Here is a 17,500-nt window from a genome sequence, read left to right as displayed (position 1 = left end):
AAGAATTCAGGCTGTTCTAGAGGGTCCGACCCAGTACTATTATTATTTTATTTTACCTTTATTTTAACAGGGAAAATATATCGAGATCTGGGTCTCTTTTCAAATGTACCCTGTATATACAACTTAAATATACCCAAACCTATACACATTGAAATACAAAAACACAGTCATGGGAAGCACAGATATAACATCACAAATCACCCAGAAAAACCGTTACATTCCTCCACAAATAAGTCCCCAATCAATACTTTAAATTGCCCGAAAGGCACCAGAACATCAATGTGAAATGTATTTGGAATTTTGTTCTAGCAAAACGGTGCATTAAAACTGAAATCAGATTTATCGGTGGAGACCCGAGGAACCTCAAGAGTTCTGTGAACGAGTCAGGCAACTGAGGTGTCTATACTTCAACAGCAGTTTATGGAGTAGGGAGTAATGTAGAGAGGGTCTTTAGCCAAGTCCAGCCAACCTTTTGATACAGGATACAGTGATGAGTATTAAAACTGTCCCCTGTAACAAAACAAAGGGCACTATGATAGACGGCATCCAAAGGTTTAAGAGTTTTAGTAGCTGCACTTTGATAAATAATATCACCATAATCAATAACACATCAAACGATTGACTGACTGTTTCTGTATGAAAAGACAACTTTAAATCGTAGCTTCTTAACCAGCTCATCTACAGTATGTGTTTTTGTAAATGTCAAGTCCACATCAATCCAAATGCCTCAGTATTTATATGCGGGAACACGTTTGATCAGAGAACCATCTAATGAGTGAACATGTAGTTCATCTGAAACATTCTTACGAGAGTTTAAAAACAACATGTATTTCATTTTGCCTGTATTAAGTTTTAAATCAGCAAGGGATTCCTGCATAGCTATAACAAGCTCTGTTGTCATTTCCATGATGAGAAACGGAGTGTCATAATAATATTACCATGACGATGAGAAGACAGGACATGACATTGTTAACAGGACTGATGTTCATCTCTCCACTTAATTTCTCTCTCTCTCTCCCTTCATCTTTCTCTCTCTCTTTTCCACATCTGTCTGTATATTTCCCTCCCTCCCTCCCTCCCTCCCTCCCTCCCTCCCTTCCTTCCTTCCTTCCTTCCTTCCTTCCTTCCTTCCTTCCTTCCTTCCTTCCTTCCTTCCTTCCTTCCTTCCTTCCTTCCTTCCTTCCTTCCTTCCTTCCTTCCTTCCTTCCTTCCTTCCTTCCTCCCTCCCTCCCTCCCTCCCTCCCTCCCTCCCTCCCTCCCCCCCCCTCCCTCCCTCCCTCCCTCCCTCCCCCCCTTCCTCCCCCCTCCCTCCCTCCCTCCAGTCCTACTCCTTCGGTATTGTGGAAGCATATGGATGTTAATCTGTCGGAGACAGGAGCCTGGACAGATAACCACGGCAGGTGGCTTCGGTTTGACAGCATAACCCAGAAGGCAGACGGAGAGTATGAGTGTCTGGCTTCAAACACACATGGATCCGTCACACACTCCTACACTGTCACTGTGGAAGGTAGGTACACACACACACACACACACACACACACACACACACACACACACACACACACACACACACACACACACACACACACACACACACACACACACACACACACACACACACACTGTGGAAGGTAGGTACACACAAACTGTTTATTATGATGATGATGAAGTTGTTTGAATATTATGTGTTTGTGTGTGTGCGTCTGTGCGTGTGTGTGTGCGTCTGTGTGTGTATAGCTGAGCCGTACTGGGTGAAGGAGCCCCCGTCACTGTTGTACTCCCCTGGGGAGACAGTGAGGCTAGACTGTCAGGCCGAGGGTATCCCCACCCCTACTGTCACATGGAGTATAAACGGAGAGCCTGTCGCAGGTACACTCAACAATTTGTTTGTTTCATATTTGATCTAATAATGTTATAATGTAAAGGCCAGACAGACTAAATCACCATGGAGATGAGAGACAGAGTTTGAATGATTAAATCAACATTCTGAAAGCTAGTTAGTGTCATCTTGTCAGCTTGTGACAAATCAACCAAATAGATGTCTCTCTCTCTCTTGCCTCAAAATGGCTATTGTATTTCTGCTGTCATGGACCTATTATACCCCTTGACATCTGACCCCTGACCTCTAACCCCTATCCTCTAACCCCTTACCTCCAACCCCTGACCTCCAACCCTGACCTCTAACCCCTTACCTCCAACCCCTGACCTCCAACCCTCGACCTCTAACCCCTGACCTCTAACCCCTGACCTCTGACCCCTGACTTCTAACCCCTGACCTCTGACCCCTTGTTACATGCATTGGTTTTTCCATTTATGTTTTGAGGTTGGACTTCAGCACGTCTAGCTCGTTAACTTGTAGGGTGCACAAATTGGTGTCGCTTCGTCAGTCGGTATGTGCTGGTTGTCATCTCGTTAGTGGAAGGTGGATCACCTGTGTTGGCCCAGGTGATATGTAGGAGTGGCTGGCCCAGTGCTTCAATGGAGAGATGTTAGGAGAGCTACACTTCACATCAGCGGAGATGCGATTTCAATCTCAACCAGTTTAAGTTTGAAAGAAGCCTAAGTTGTATTGTTTCCCTTGTCTGTTTTGATCCATATTCTTTTTACTCTCTATCCTAAGTTGTTGTGGGTTTTTCTATTAGTTTGTGCAGCCATGGCAGGTGCCATTCAGAACCCCTTACTAGTGGCTTTGTCGACTTTCAGTGGGCACCACATGGGTGTCTTTCAGAACCCCTTACTAGTGGCTTTGTCGACTTTCAGTGGGCACCACATGGGTGCCATTCAGAACCCCTTACTAGTGGCTTTGTCGACTTTCAGTGGGCACCACATGGGTGCCATTCAGAACCCCTTACTAGTGGCTTTGTCGACTTTCAGTGGGCACCACATGGGTGCCATTCAGAACCCCTTACTAGTGGCTTTGTCGACTTTCAGTGGGCACCACATGGGTGTCTTTCAGAACCCCTTACTAGTGGCTTTGTCGACTTTCAGTGGGCACCACATGGGTGTCATTCAGAACCCCTTACTAGTGGCTTTGTCGACTTTCAGTGGGCACCACATGGGTGTCTTTCAGAACCCCTTACTAGTGGCTTTGCCGACTTTCAGTGGGCACCACATGGGTGTCATTTAGAACCCCTTACTAGTGGCTTTGTCGACTTTCAATGGGCACCACATGGGTGTCTTTCAGAACCCCTTACTAGTGGCTTTGCCAACTTTCCGTGGGCACCACATGGGTGTCTTTCAGAACCCCTTACTAGTGGCTTTGCCAACTTTCCGTGGGCACCACATGGGTGTCTTTCAGAACCCCTTACTAGTGGCTTTGCCAACTTTCCGTGGGCACCACATGGGTGTCATTCAGAACCCCTTACTAGTGGCTTTGTCGACTTTCAGTGGGCACCAAATGGGTGTCTTTCAGAACCCCTTACTAGTGGCTTTGCCAACTTTCAGTGGGCACCACATGGGTGTCTTTCAGAACCCCTTACTAGTGGCTTTGCCAACTTTCAGTGGGCACCACATGGGTGTCTTTCAGAACCCCTTACTAGTGGCTTTGCCAACTTTCAGTGGGCACCACATGGGTGTCATTCAGAACCCCTTACTAGTGGCTTTGGCAACTTTAAGTTGGCACCACATGGGTGTCATTCAGAACCCCTTTTGAATCCCTTTCTGTTTTGTTGGTTGATTAAGGGATTTCTTTGTTAGTTCCCTTTGTTGGGAGCAACATTTTGACCTGACCCTTGTCCTCTAATCGCTGATCGCTAACGTCCCTTGACCTCTAATCACTGACCTCTAAACCCTGTTTCTGCGGATCGGAAATCAATGATAATCCCTTTCTCTTTCTATCCTCCACTCCTTCCCTCCTCGTCTTCTCTCCTTCTATCCTATTCCCTCTCTCTCTCCCACCTCTCCTCTGTATAGAGGTAGACATTGACCCTAGGCGGCGGGTGACCGGAGGGGTGTTGGTCCTAAAAGATGTAGTGTTTGGTGATACGGCGGTGTACCAGTGTGAAGCCACCAACAAACACGGAAATATCCTCAAAAATACATACATCTATGTCATTGGTGAGACACACAAACACATGTATACACACACACACACACACACAGAAATATATACACACACAAACACATGTATACACACACACACACATACACACACAAACACATGTATACACACACACACACACAAACACATGTATACACACACACACACATACACACAGATAAAAACACACACACAAATATATACACACACACACACACACCTGAAGTCAGAAGTTTACATACACTTAGGTTGGAGTCATTAAAACTTGTTTTTCAACCACTTTCTTGTTAACAAACTATAGTTTTGGCAAGTTGGTTAGGACATCTACTTTGTGCATGACACAAGTAATTTTTCCAACAATTGTTTACAGACAGATTATTTCACTTATAATTCATTGTATCACAATTCCAGTTGGTCAGAAGTTTACATACACTAAGTTGACTGCCTTTAAACAGTTTGGAAAATTCCAGAAAATGATATCATGGCTTTAGAAGCTTCTGATGGGCTAATTGACATAATTTGAGTCAATTGGAGGTATACTTGTGGATGTATTTCAAGGCCTACCTTCAAACTCAGTGCCTCTTTGCTTGACATCATGGGAAAATAAAAATAAATATGCCAAGACCTCATAAAAAAATTGTAGACCTCCACAAGTCTGGTTCATCCTTGGGAGCAATTTCCAAAAGGAAAAAGGGGGATGCTTGCAATCAGAAGAACACCATCCCAACCGTGAAGCACGGGGGTTGCAGCATCATGTTGTGGGGGTGCCTTGCTGCAGGAGGGACTGGTGCACTTCACAAACTAGATGGCATCATGAGGGAGGAAAATGGTGTGGATATATTGAAGCAACTTCTCAGGACATCAGTCAAGAAGTTAGCTTGGTCTCAAATGGGTCTTCCAAATGGACAAAGACCCAAAGCATACTTCCAAAGTTGTGGCAAAATATCTTAAGGACATCAAAGTCAAGGTATTGGAGTGGCCATCACAAAGCCCTGACCTCAATTCTATATAATGTGTGGGCAGAACTGAAAAAGCGTGCGTGAGCGAGGAGGCCTAGAAACCTGACTCAGTTACACCAGCTCTGTCTGGCGGAATGGGCCAAAATTCACCCAACTTATTGTGGGAAGCTAATGGAAGGATACCTGAAAAAACGTTTGACCCAAGTTAAACAATTTAAAGGCAATGCTACCAAATACTAATTGAGTGTATGTAAACTTCTATACCACTGGGAATGTCGATGAAAGAAATAAAAGCTGAAATAAATCTGTCTACTATTATTTTTACATTTCTCATTCTTTAAATTAGGTGGTGTTATATTATTTTAATGTTAAATGTCAGAATAATAGTAGAGAATGATTTATTTCAGCTTTTATTTCTTTCATCACCCAGACTACCTTTACAGAGCAGGACCAGACTGACACCCAGACCACCTTTACAGAGCAGGACCAGACTGACACCCAGACTACCTTTACAGAGCAGGACCAGACTGACACCCAGACTACCTTTACAGAGCAGGACCAGACTGACACCCAGACTACCTTTACAGAGCAGGACCAGACTGACACCCAGACTACCTTTACAGAGCAGGACCAGACTGACACCCAGACTACCTTTACAGAGCAGGACCAGACTGACACCCAGACTACCTTTACAGAGCAGGACCAGACTGACACCCAGACTACCTTTACAGAGCAGGACCAGACTGACACCCATACTACCTTTACAGAGCAGGACCAGACTGACACCCAGACTACCTTTACAGAGCAGGACCAGACTGACACCTAGACTACCTTTACAGAGCAGGACCAGACTGACACCCAGACTACCTTTACAGAGCAGGACCAGACTGACACCCAGACTACCTTTACAGAGCAGGACCAGACTGACACTCAGACTACCTTTACAGAGCAGGACCAGACTGACACACAGACTACCTTTACATAGCAGGACCAGACTGACACCCAGACTACCTTTACAGAGCAGGACCAGGCTGACACCCAGACTACCTTTACAGAGCAGGACCAGACTGACACCCAGACTACCTTTACAGAGCAGGACCAGACTGACACCCAGAAAACCTTTACATAGCAGGACCAGACTGACACCCAGACTACCTTTACAGAGCAGGACCAGACTGACACCCAGACTACCTTTACAGAGCAGGACCAGACTGACACCGAGACTACCTTTACAGAGCAGGACCAGACTGACACCCAGACTACCTTTACAGAGCAGGACCAGACTGACACCCAGACTACCTTTACAGAGCAGGACCAGACTGACACCCAGACTACCTTTACAGAGCAGGACCAGACTGACACCCAGACTACCTTTACAGAGCAGGACCAGACTGACACTCAGACTACCTTTACAGAGCAGGACCAGACTGACACCCAGACTACCTTTACAGAGCAGGACCAGACTGACACCCAGACTACCTTTACAGAGCAGGACCAGACTGACACCCAGACTACATTTACAGAGCAGGACCAGACTGACACCCAGACTACCTTTACAGAGCAGGACCAGACTGACACCCAGATTATGAAATAACGTACATTTCTGATCTAAGATTTTGGAAGTATTTCTAAATGTCTAATCTAAATGAAAATATCTCTCTCTGTCCTCTTTCTTCTCTTTCTCACTCTCTCTGTCCCAGAGCTGCCAGCTCAGATCCTGTCCTCTGATGGGGTGGTATATCAAGTTACGGAGGGGGGCGTGGCCAGACTGCATTGTGAGGCCTTCGGGTCACCCCGTCCACAGGTCACATGGTGAGACTAATGTTATAATAGGAGATGTGGGGATACTTTGGTAACCCTGTGTCTCATTGGGACTGCTCTGTGTTATCCGCTAACCGTGTGTGTGTGTGTGTGTGTGTGTGTGTGTGTGTGTGTGTGTGTGTGTGTGTGTGTGTAGGGAGAGTGAGGATCTCCAGAACACCTTGCTGTCGGACAGTCGTGTGTCTCAGCTGACCAATGGGACGTTAGAGCTGTTTAATAGTAGCAGGGAGGACAGTGGAGTCTACACCTGCTCCATTACACACAGCAACATCTCCATCACCGCTCACCTGGAGGTCCTCAGTGAGAACCACACAGCACCACACAATACCACGCAGCACCACACAGCACCACACAGTACCACACAGCACCACACAGTACCACACAGTACCACACAGCACCACACAGCACCACACAGTACCACACAGCACCACACAGTACCACACAGTACCACACAGCACCACACAGTACCACACAGCACCACACAGTACCACACAGCACCACACAGTACCACACAGTCCCACACAGTCCCACACAGTCCCACACAGCACCACACAGTACCACACAGTACCACACAGCACCACACAGTACCACACAGCACCACATGCTACCAGTCTCTTTCTCTCTGTCTAATCCTTGATCTCTGTCTCAAACCCATTGCATGTGCTGATGTTGTTCTAAACGAATTCCCTTCAGGACAGTAAAGTTTCCATTAATTTTTAATTCCCTTCTGGACATCAATATGTTTCGTTCATTTATAATTCCCTTCAGGACAGTAAAGGTTTTATTCAATTAAACCAAGATATCAGATACTGTATTAGTCATGACTAAAGTAATTTCCTATCCTCTACTCTCCTCCCATCTCCTCTTTTCTCCTTTCCTCCACTTCCCTCACCCCACTCCCCCAGAACGTACGGTGATGCTGATCGGTCCCCAGGCTGTAGAGGTTACGAGGGGAGGAGACTCTTGGTTGGACTGTCATTTCACCTTTGACCCCCATCTGAACCCACCCCAGATCCTCTGGAGGAAAGACGGACAGAAGATCATGGAGTCTTCACTGGGAGACAAGTAAACGCGCCTCTATCTCCTCAGACCCCCTCCTCCATATTGGATCAGTCCACACGCACGCCTCTATCTCCTCAGACCCCCTCCTCCATATTGGATGAGTCCACACACACGCCTCTATCTCCTCAGACCCCCTCCTCCATATTGGATCAGTCCACACGCACGCCTCTATCTCCTCAGACCCCCTCCTCCATATTGGATCAGTCCACACACACGCCTCTATCTCCTCAGACCCCCTCCTCCATATTGGATCAGTCCACACACACGCCTCTATCTCCTCAGACCCCCTCCTCCATATTGGATGAGTCCACACACACGCCTCTATCTCCTCAGACCCCCTCCTCCATAATGGATCAGTCCACACGCACGCCTCTATCTCCTCAGACCCCCTCCTCCATATTGGATCAGTCCACACGCACGCCTCTATCTCCTCAGACCCCCTCCTCCATATTGGATCAGTCCACACACACGCCTCTATCTCCTCAGACCCCCTCCTCCATATTGGATAAGTCCACACGCCTCTATCTCCTCAGACCCCCTCCTCCATATTGGATCAGTCCACACACACGCCTCTATCTCCTCAGACCCCCTCCTCCATATTGGATAAGTCCACACGCCTCTATCTCCTCAGACCCCCTCCTCCATATTGGATAAGTCCACACGCCTCTATATCCTCAGACCTTCTCCTCCATATTGGATAAGTCCACACGCCTCTATCCTCTCAGACCCCCTCCTCCATATTGGATCAGTCCACACACACGCCTCTATCTCCTCAGACCCCCTCCTCCATGTTGGATAAGTCCACACGCCTCTATCTCCTCAGACCTTCTCCTCCATATTGGATAAGTCCACACGCCTCTATCCTCTCAGACCCCCTCCTCCATATTGGATCAGTATGTCCTCACTCCTCAGACCTCACGAACATGAGATGGAGAGGATGCAAGAAATCGAGGAATGATGAATTTAGAAAAAGCCACACCAAACTGGCATTAAGACCTGTGTTCAGATACTCTTTTAAATCTTTCCAATATTTCTAGCAGTTGGCCGGCATGGAGCCCCAGATTAGCAAGGCTCGCACTGCACCAGGCAAGCCCAGATAATGCATTTATAATGATTTTAAATAGTATTTTAGCCAAGGCCTAGGTACAACGCAGACACAACCTTATGTACACGTGAATGAACATGTATGTATTGAAATCAGATGATTGATTTGTGTTGTTGTCATGGTGACCAGGTACACTCTACTTGGGAATGGAACCCTCAGAGTGACAGACGTTCAATCAGCAGACGAAGGGCTTTACTCCTGTGAGGTCATCACAGATCTGGACAGCGTATTGGCCAGTGGCTCCATCACTGTAGTGGGTATGTGACGTGTGTGTGTGTGTGTGTGTGTGTGTGTGTGTGTGTGTCCGTGTGTGTGTGTGTGCGCGCGTGTGTGTGTGTGTGTGTGCTGTCGTGTCTTTGGCATCATTAACTGAAGACTTAGTTTTGTCAAAGATTCTCTGTAATTATTATTACGCAATTAATCATGTAACTGTAATTAACTAGGAAGTCGGGGCACCAAGGAAAATATTCAGATTACAAAGTTATAATTTTCCTAATATAACTTTACAGATATTTTATATCTGATCAAATAGTCTTCGAATGAATGAATTATTTACTTTACCTCACGTTAGTCTTCTTCCAAACGTCGTAAATTGTTGGTTATCTACACGAACCCAGTCTTCACTATTAGTCATCCATACATCAATTGTCTTAAATTATTTCTTTACTAACTAAGTAATTCACAGAAATGCATAAACTAACAGTAGATAGTTACAAGGAAATGATAACGGAGTTCCCCTAGTGGGATAAACCGGCATCGCGGCTTGGTGTACAAAAGGGAAGTGGGGGTCGACTGAGATGAGACAACACACAGTTGATAATTATAACAATTGAAATGCTAATCCTTTGCACATGAACTCTCACTCATTCAGGAACAATTGCAATCAATATATATATATATTTATGCTCAGTGTGTTGTTGGGATCTCTGTTGAAAAGTTAGTTTCTGTTGGAGATTCTGTCCTCTCTCTCTCTCTGTCGTGGTTAGAATGGTTAGTTCAGAGTGACATTCATTCATGTCGTTATAGAATAGATGTTTGGGCGGTTGTCGGTCTTCGCGTTCAATGATACCGAATTCCTAGCTGCAGACTAGAAATTAATATCAAAGACTTGTTCTTATTCTGTCGGTATCGATAGTCTAAGAGTTTAACCACGTGGGATGGTTAAAAGATTCAGCAGTCTGGTCTCAGACCTTGGCCCTCTCGTTATCGAGGTAAGCTGGTCTGCAACCTTTGTCCTCTCGTAACTGAGAGAAACATGGTCTGTTGAGAAATTCTCAAAGTGGGGGTTTTATTCGGGAGTTGCAGAAAAGGCCTCATGATGCCAGGTCCTAACTGTGCTCATGGGCGGGCCTCTGATTTAGTTCAACTCAAAAGGGTACTGGAGTTTCCTTCATTAAACAGTCCAAAATCACATTACACAATTTCACAAACAGCTCCATCCTCACTCATTCATCTTATACAACAATTAGATGTAAGCCTCATTACTGAGGCTATTATACACTACTCAAAAAATAAAGGGAACACTAAAATAACACATCCTAGATCTGAATGAATGAAATATTCTTATTAAATACTTTTTTCTTTACATAGTTGAATGTGCTGACAACAAAATCACACAAAAATGATCAATGAAATCAAATTTATCAACCCATGGAAGTCTGGATTTGGAGTCACACTCAAAATTAAAGTGGAAAACCACACTACAGGCTGATCCAACTTTGATGTAATTTCCTTAAAACAAGTCAAAATGAGGCTCAGTAGTGTGTGTGGCCTCCACGTGCCTGTATGACCTCCCTACAACGCCTGGGCATGCTCCTGATGAGGTGGAGGATGGTCTCCTGAGGGATCTCCTCCCAGACCTGGACTAAAGCATCCGCCAACTCCTGAACAGTCTGTGGTGCAACGTGGCGTTGGTGGATGGAGCGAGACATGATGTCCCAGATGTGCTCAATTGGATTCAGGTCTGGGGAACGGGCGGGCCAGTGCATAGCATCAATGCCTTTCTCTTGCAGGAACTGCTGACACACTCCAGCCACATGAGGTCTAGCATTGTCTTGCATTAGGAAGAACCCAGGGCCAACCGCACCAGCATCTTGTCTCACAAGGGGTCTGAGGATCTCATCTTGGTACCTAATGGCAGTCAGGCTACCTCTGGCGAGCACATGGAGGGCTATGCGGCCCCTCAAAGAAATGCCACCCCACACCATGACTGACCCACCGCCAAACCGGTCATGCTGGAGGATGTTGCAGGCAGCAGAACGTTCTCTACGGCGTCTCCAGACTCTGTCACGTCTGTCACATGTGCTCAGTGTGAACCTGCTTTCATCTGTGAAGAGCACAGGGCGCCAGTGGTGAATTTGCCAATCTTGGTGTTCTCTGGCAAATGCCAAACGTCCTGCACGGTGTTGGGCTGTAAGCACAACCCCCACCTGTGGACGTCGGGCCCTCATACCACCCTCATGGAGTCTGTTTCTGACCGTTTGAGCAGACACATGCACATTTGTGGCCTGCTGGAGGTCATTTTGCAGGGCTCTGGCAGTGCTCCTCCTGCTCCTCCTTGCACAAAGGCGGAGGTAGCCGTCCTGCTGCTGGGTTGTTGCCCTCCTATGGCCTCCTCCACATCTCCTGATGTACTGGCCTGTCTCCTGGTAGCGCCTCCATGCTCTGGACACTACGCTGACAGACACAGCAAACCTTCTTGCCACAGCTCGCATTGATGTGCCATCCTGGATGAGCTGCACTACCTGAGCCACTTGTGTGGGTTGTAGACTCCGTCTCATGCTACCACTAGAGTGAAAGCACCGCCAGCATTCAAAAGTGACCAAAACATCAGCCAGGAAGCATAGGAACTGAGAAGTGGTCTGTGGTCGCCACCTGCAGAACCACTCCTTTATTGGGGGTGTCTTGCTAATTGCCTATAATTTCCACCTGTTGTCTATTCCATTTGCACAACAGCATGTGAAATGTATTGTCAATCAGTGTTGCTTCCTAAGTGGACAGTTTGATTTCAGAGAAGTGTGATTGACTTGGAGTTACATTGTGTTGTTTAAGTGTTCCCTTTATTTTTTTGAGCAGCGTATACACAGAGTTATGGTAATGTGGCTGTATTGTCTCCCTTGAGCTTCCCCAAGTTGTACCAAATGGACCAGTTCGTAGCTGGATTCTTCACTGATCTTTTATACCTTCTCCAGAACATAAATGTTGTTCGCTTCTCCAGTTCTGTGAGGTGGAAGAAATTCCTTTGTTCTCTATGTAAATTCATTCTATCTCTATACTGTGGCCATGAGGAGACAAACTCCTCCAGGAATTTACGACCTCTCAGACCACAGCAGCCTAGGTGTAGGAGACAGGGGGAGGGGGATGGGGCTTGCTGTACCCAAAGAGGGCAACGTCAAAGCAGTGCGTTTGTTTGTGTGTGTGTGTGTGGGTATGCGTGTGTGTGTGTGTGTGTGTGTGTGTGTGGGGGGGGGGGTATGCATATGTATGTGTGTGTGTGTGTGTGTGTGTGTGTGTGGGTATGCATATGTATGTATGTGTGTGTGTGTGTGTGTGTGTGTGTGTGTATGTACGTATGTGTATGTACGTGTGTGTGTGTGTGTGTGTGTGTGTATGTGTGTGTACGTATGTGTGTGTGTGTGTGTGTGTATGTATGTTTGTATGCATGTGTGTGTGGGTGTGTGTGGGTGTGTGGGTGTGTGGGTGTGTGGGTGTGTGTGTGTGTGTGTGTGTGTACGTGTGTGTGTGTGTGTGTGTGTATGTACGTGTGTGTGTGTGTCTCTCCTGCAGGCTCCCCCCCCCCTCTCTCTCTCTAACCCCCCCTCTCTCGAACCTCTCTCTCCTGCAGCCTGTCCCAGCCCTCCAGTGTTTCTGTCTCTGTCTGAAGAGCAGGACCACAACCTGACTCTCAGCTGGACACCTGGAAACACACACAACTCCCCCACCACAGGTACACACACGCACCGACACACACACACACATTTACTATACGTATTTACTATATGTATTTACTATATGTATTTACTATGTGTATTTACTATACGTATTTACTATATGTATTTACTATGTGTATTTACTATACGTATTTACTATACGTATTTACTATATGTATTTACTATACGTATTTACTATATGTATTTACTATACGTATTTACTATACGTATTTACTATACGTATTTACTATATGTATTTACTATATGTATTTACTATACGTATTTACTATACGTATTTACTATATGTATTTACTATACATCTGTATTCCTGTCAGAGTATCAGAGGATCTGAGATATTTCAGAGAAGTATTAAAGACTGTCAGTCACACTGGATACAGATATTAAAGACTGTCAGTCACACTGGATACAGATATTAAAGACTGTCAGTCACACTGGATACAGATATTAAAGACTGTCAGTCACACTGGATACAGATATTAAAGACTGTCAGTCACACTGGATACAGATATTAAAGACTGTCAGTTACACTGGATACAGATATTAAAGACTGTCAGTCACACTGGATACAGATATTAAAGACTGTCAGTCACACTGGATACAGATATTAAAGACTGCCAGTCACACTGGATACAGATATTAAAGACTGTCAGTCACACTGGATACAGATATTAAAGACTGTCAGTCACACTGGATACAGATATTAAAGACTGTCAGTCACACTGGATACAGATATTAAAGACTGTCAGTTACACTGGATACAGATATTAAAGACTGTCAGTCACACTGGATACAGATATTAAAGACTGTCAGTCACACTGGATACAGATATTAAAGACTGTCAGTCACACTGGATACAGATATTAAAGACTGTCAGTCACACTGGATACAGATATTAAAGACTGTCAGTCACACTGGATACAGATATTAAAGACTGTCAGTCACACTGGATACAGATATTAAAGACTGTCAGTCACACTGGATACAGATATTAAAGACTGTCAGTCACACTGGATACAGATATTAAAGACTGTCAGTCACACTGGATACAGATATTAAAGACTGTCAGTCACACTGGATACAGTATTAAAGACTGTCAGTTACACTGGATACAGATATTAAAGACTGTCAGTCACACTGGATACAGATATTAAAGACTGTCAGTCAAACTGGATAAAAGCATCTAGTCAGCTCAATGTAAATGTATTTGGAATTCTGGTGACTTCCTGAATTGACTGAATTGTTCCTGTAAACACACATTTATATTTGACTGTTTGTCTGTAGAGTTTGTGGTGGAGGTAAAGGAGGAGAAACATCCTGAGGGGAAGTGGGAGTCACACCGTGTGACTGGGGATGTCAATCATCTGGAGTTACACCTCCTCCCGTACTCCACCTACCGCTTCCGGGTCAGCGGGGTCAACAGACTGGGGAGGAGCGACCCGTCAGAAATCTCTGAGGCCTACAGCACCCTACCCACAGGTCTGACACACACACACGCAGAGACGCCGGTCAAATCAAATCAAATTGTATTTGTCAAATGCTGAATACAACAGCTGTAGACCTTACCGTGAAATGCTGAATACAACAGCTGTAGACCTTACCGTGAAATGCTAAATACAACAGCTGTAGACCTTACCGTGAAATGCTGAATACAACAGCTGTAGACCTTACTGTGAAATGCTGAACACAACAGCTGTAGACCTTACCGTGAAATGCTGAATAAAACAGCTGTAGACCTTACCGTGAAATGCTGAATACAACAGCTGTAGACCTTACCGTGAAATGCTGAATACAACAGCTGTAGACCTTACTGTGAAATGCTGAACACAACAGCTGTAGACCTTACTGTGAAATGCTGAACACAACAGCTGTAGACCTTACCGTGAAATGCTGAATAAAACAGCTGTAGACCTTACCGTGAAATGCTGAATACAACAGCTGTAGACCTTACTGTGAAATGCTGAATACAACAGCTGTAGACCTTACCATGAAATGCTGAATACAACAGCTGTAAACCTTACAGTGAAATGCTGAATACAACAGCTGTAGACCTTACTGTGAAATGCTGAATACAACAGCTGTAGACCTTACCGTGAAATGCTGAATACAACAGCTGTAGACCTTACCGTGAAATGCTGAACACAACAGCTGTAGACCTTACCGTGAAATGCTGAATACAACAGCTGTAGACCTTACCATGAAATGCTGAATACAACAGCTGTAGACCTTACCATGAAATGCTGAATACAACAGGTGTAGTAGACCTTACCGTGAAATGCTGAATACAACAGCTCTTAGACCTTACCGTGAAATGCTGAATACAACAGCTGTAGACCTTACCGTGAAATGCTGAATACAACAGCTGTAGACCTAGTAGTTGGTGAACCAGGCGAGGCAATCATTTGAGAAACCAATGCTCTTGAGTCTGCCGATAAGAATGCGATGATTGTCAAAGGCCTTGGCCAGGTCGATGAATACGGCTGCACAGTATTGTCTCTTATCGATGTCGGTTATGATATCATTTACGACCTTGAGCATGGCTGAGGTGCACTCATGACCAGCTCTGAAACTAGATTGCATAGCGGGGAAGGTACGGTGCGATTCAAAATAGTTGGTGATCTATTTGTTAACTTGGCTTTCGAAGACCTTAGAAAGGCAGGGTAGGATAGATATAGGTCTGTAGCAGTTTGGGTCTAGAGTGTCTCCCCCTTTTGAAGAGGAGGATGACCGCGGCAGCTTTCAATCTTTGGGGATTTCAGACGATACGAAAGAAAGGTTGAACAGACTAGTAATAGGGTTTGCAACAATTTCAGCAGATAATTTAGAAAGAGAGGGTCCAGATTGTCTAGCCTAGCTGATTTATAGGGGTCCAGATTTTGCAGCTCAGGGTGCCCGTGTTTACGGATTTGGGGTTGTACCTGGTAGGTTCATTGATAATTTGTGTGAGATTGAGGGCTTCAAGCTTAGATTGTAGGATGGCCGGGGTGTTAAGCATGTCCCAGTTTAGGTCACCTAACAGCACGAGCTCTGAAGATAGATGGGGGGCAATCAATTCACATATGGTGTCCAGGGCACAGCTGGGGCAGAGGGTGGTCTACAGCAAGCGGCAACAGTGACAGACTTGTTTCTGAAAAGGTGGATTTTTAAAAGTAGAAGCTGAAATTGTTTGGGCACAGACCTGGATAGCATGACAGAACTCTACAGGCTAACTCCCCCCTCCCCTCCTTTGGCAGGTCTATCTTGTCGCAAATGTTATAGTTAGGGATGGAAATTTCAGGGGTTTTGTTGGTATTCCTAAACCAGGATTTAGACACTGCTAGGACATCCGGGTTGGCAGAGTGTGCTAAAGCAGTGAATAAAACGCTTTTAGGGAGGAGGCTTCTAATGTTAACATGCATGAAACCAAGGCTTTTACGGTTCCAGAAGTCAACAAATGAGAGCGCCTGGGGATTGGGAGTGGAGCTAGGCACTGCAGGGCCTGGATTAACCTCTACATCACCAGAGGAACCGAGGAGGAGTAGAATAAGGGTGCTGCCAAAGGCTAAAATAACTGGTTGTCTAGTACGTTTGGAACAGAGAGTAAAAGGAGCAGATTTCTTGGCAAGGAATAGATTCAAGGCATAATGGTATGATTAAAGAATATTGTCTCTAGAAACATAATTTAAACCAGGTGATGTGTCGGAGGTGGAACTAAAGGGTTAGCTAAGGCATATTGAGCAGGGCTAGAGGCAGACCAGTCGTCTTGGATCAGTAGGGCTCCGTGTGGTAAAAGGGTCCAGGCCAATTGGTAAAATAGGTATAGTGGCCAAAGAACTTGTCCGATGGGCCTCTTCAGCTAACAGTCCAATATGCTCTAGACAGCTAGTGGGCCGCGGCTAGCAGGCTAGCAGATGGACATTCAGGGGACGTCGCGACGGAGGAGCCAGTTGAAAAACCCCCTTGGGCAGATTATGTCGGTAGTCCAGTCATGATGGATCGGCGGGGCTCCGTGTAAAAAGGGTCCAGGCCATTTGGCAAAATAGGTATTGTAGCCCAATAATTGGCTGATGGACCTCTTCAGCTAGCCGGGAGATGGGCCTAGCTCGAGGCTAGCTCCAGGCTAACTGGTGCTTGCTTCGGGACAGAGATGTTAGCCAGGAGTAGCCACTCTGATAGCAGCTAGCTAGCTGTGATGATCCGGTGTAAAGGTTCAGAGCTTGCAGCAGGAATTCTGAGATGTGGTAGAGAAAAAGCAGTCCAATATGCTCTGGGTTGATGTCGCGCTGTGCTGACTGGCAGGAGTTGACCTGGCTGAGGCTGGCTGATGTCCAAGTTAACGGTGATGACTGCTAGCGTTGGCTATCTGACTACTAGCTAGTAACTAGTTAGCTGGCTAGCTGCTGATGGGGGTTCCGGTTCTAAAGTGTAAAAAAAATGTTAATCTGTACCATATTGGTTGAGGCGGGTTACTTCAGAGTCTGTTGGTGTTATAACTCTCTCTCTCTGATTACATTAGTCTGTTATTGTAACTCTCTCTCTCCCCCTCTCTCTAGTTCCTGAAAGTTACCCTCTAAATGTGCGTAGTGAG

The 17,500-nt window shown here is 45.7% G+C and overlaps 1 protein-coding gene across 6 annotated transcripts in view; it reads left to right on the top strand.

The window, feature by feature from the left end:
- The window catches only part of LOC110511300 (neural cell adhesion molecule L1.1-like), a 64,951-nt gene that overhangs the window by 15,326 nt on the left and 32,125 nt on the right, over positions 1 to 17,500 (top strand). For all 6 annotated transcript variants that reach the window (XM_036989145.1, XM_036989144.1, XM_036989148.1 and 3 more), the window contains 10 exons: positions 1,323 to 1,507; positions 1,738 to 1,869; positions 3,913 to 4,056; positions 6,699 to 6,810; positions 6,956 to 7,119; positions 7,725 to 7,884; positions 9,116 to 9,243; positions 12,831 to 12,932; positions 14,218 to 14,412; positions 17,466 to 17,500. The exon at positions 17,466 to 17,500 is cut by the window's right edge and continues 36 nt beyond it. In XM_036989145.1, coding sequence (XP_036845040.1) covers positions 1,323 to 1,507; positions 1,738 to 1,869; positions 3,913 to 4,056; positions 6,699 to 6,810; positions 6,956 to 7,119; positions 7,725 to 7,884; positions 9,116 to 9,243; positions 12,831 to 12,932; positions 14,218 to 14,412; positions 17,466 to 17,500 — 1,357 coding nt within the window. The remainder of the gene's footprint in view (positions 1 to 1,322; positions 1,508 to 1,737; positions 1,870 to 3,912; positions 4,057 to 6,698; positions 6,811 to 6,955; positions 7,120 to 7,724; positions 7,885 to 9,115; positions 9,244 to 12,830; positions 12,933 to 14,217; positions 14,413 to 17,465) is intronic.

Source organism: Oncorhynchus mykiss, chromosome 9 (genome assembly GCF_013265735.2).
Source record: "Oncorhynchus mykiss isolate Arlee chromosome 9, USDA_OmykA_1.1, whole genome shotgun sequence".
Classification (NCBI taxonomy): Eukaryota; Metazoa; Chordata; class Actinopteri; order Salmoniformes; family Salmonidae; genus Oncorhynchus; species Oncorhynchus mykiss.
Note: the sequence above shows the minus strand (reverse complement) of the source record. Positions and strands in the feature narration are given on the sequence as shown.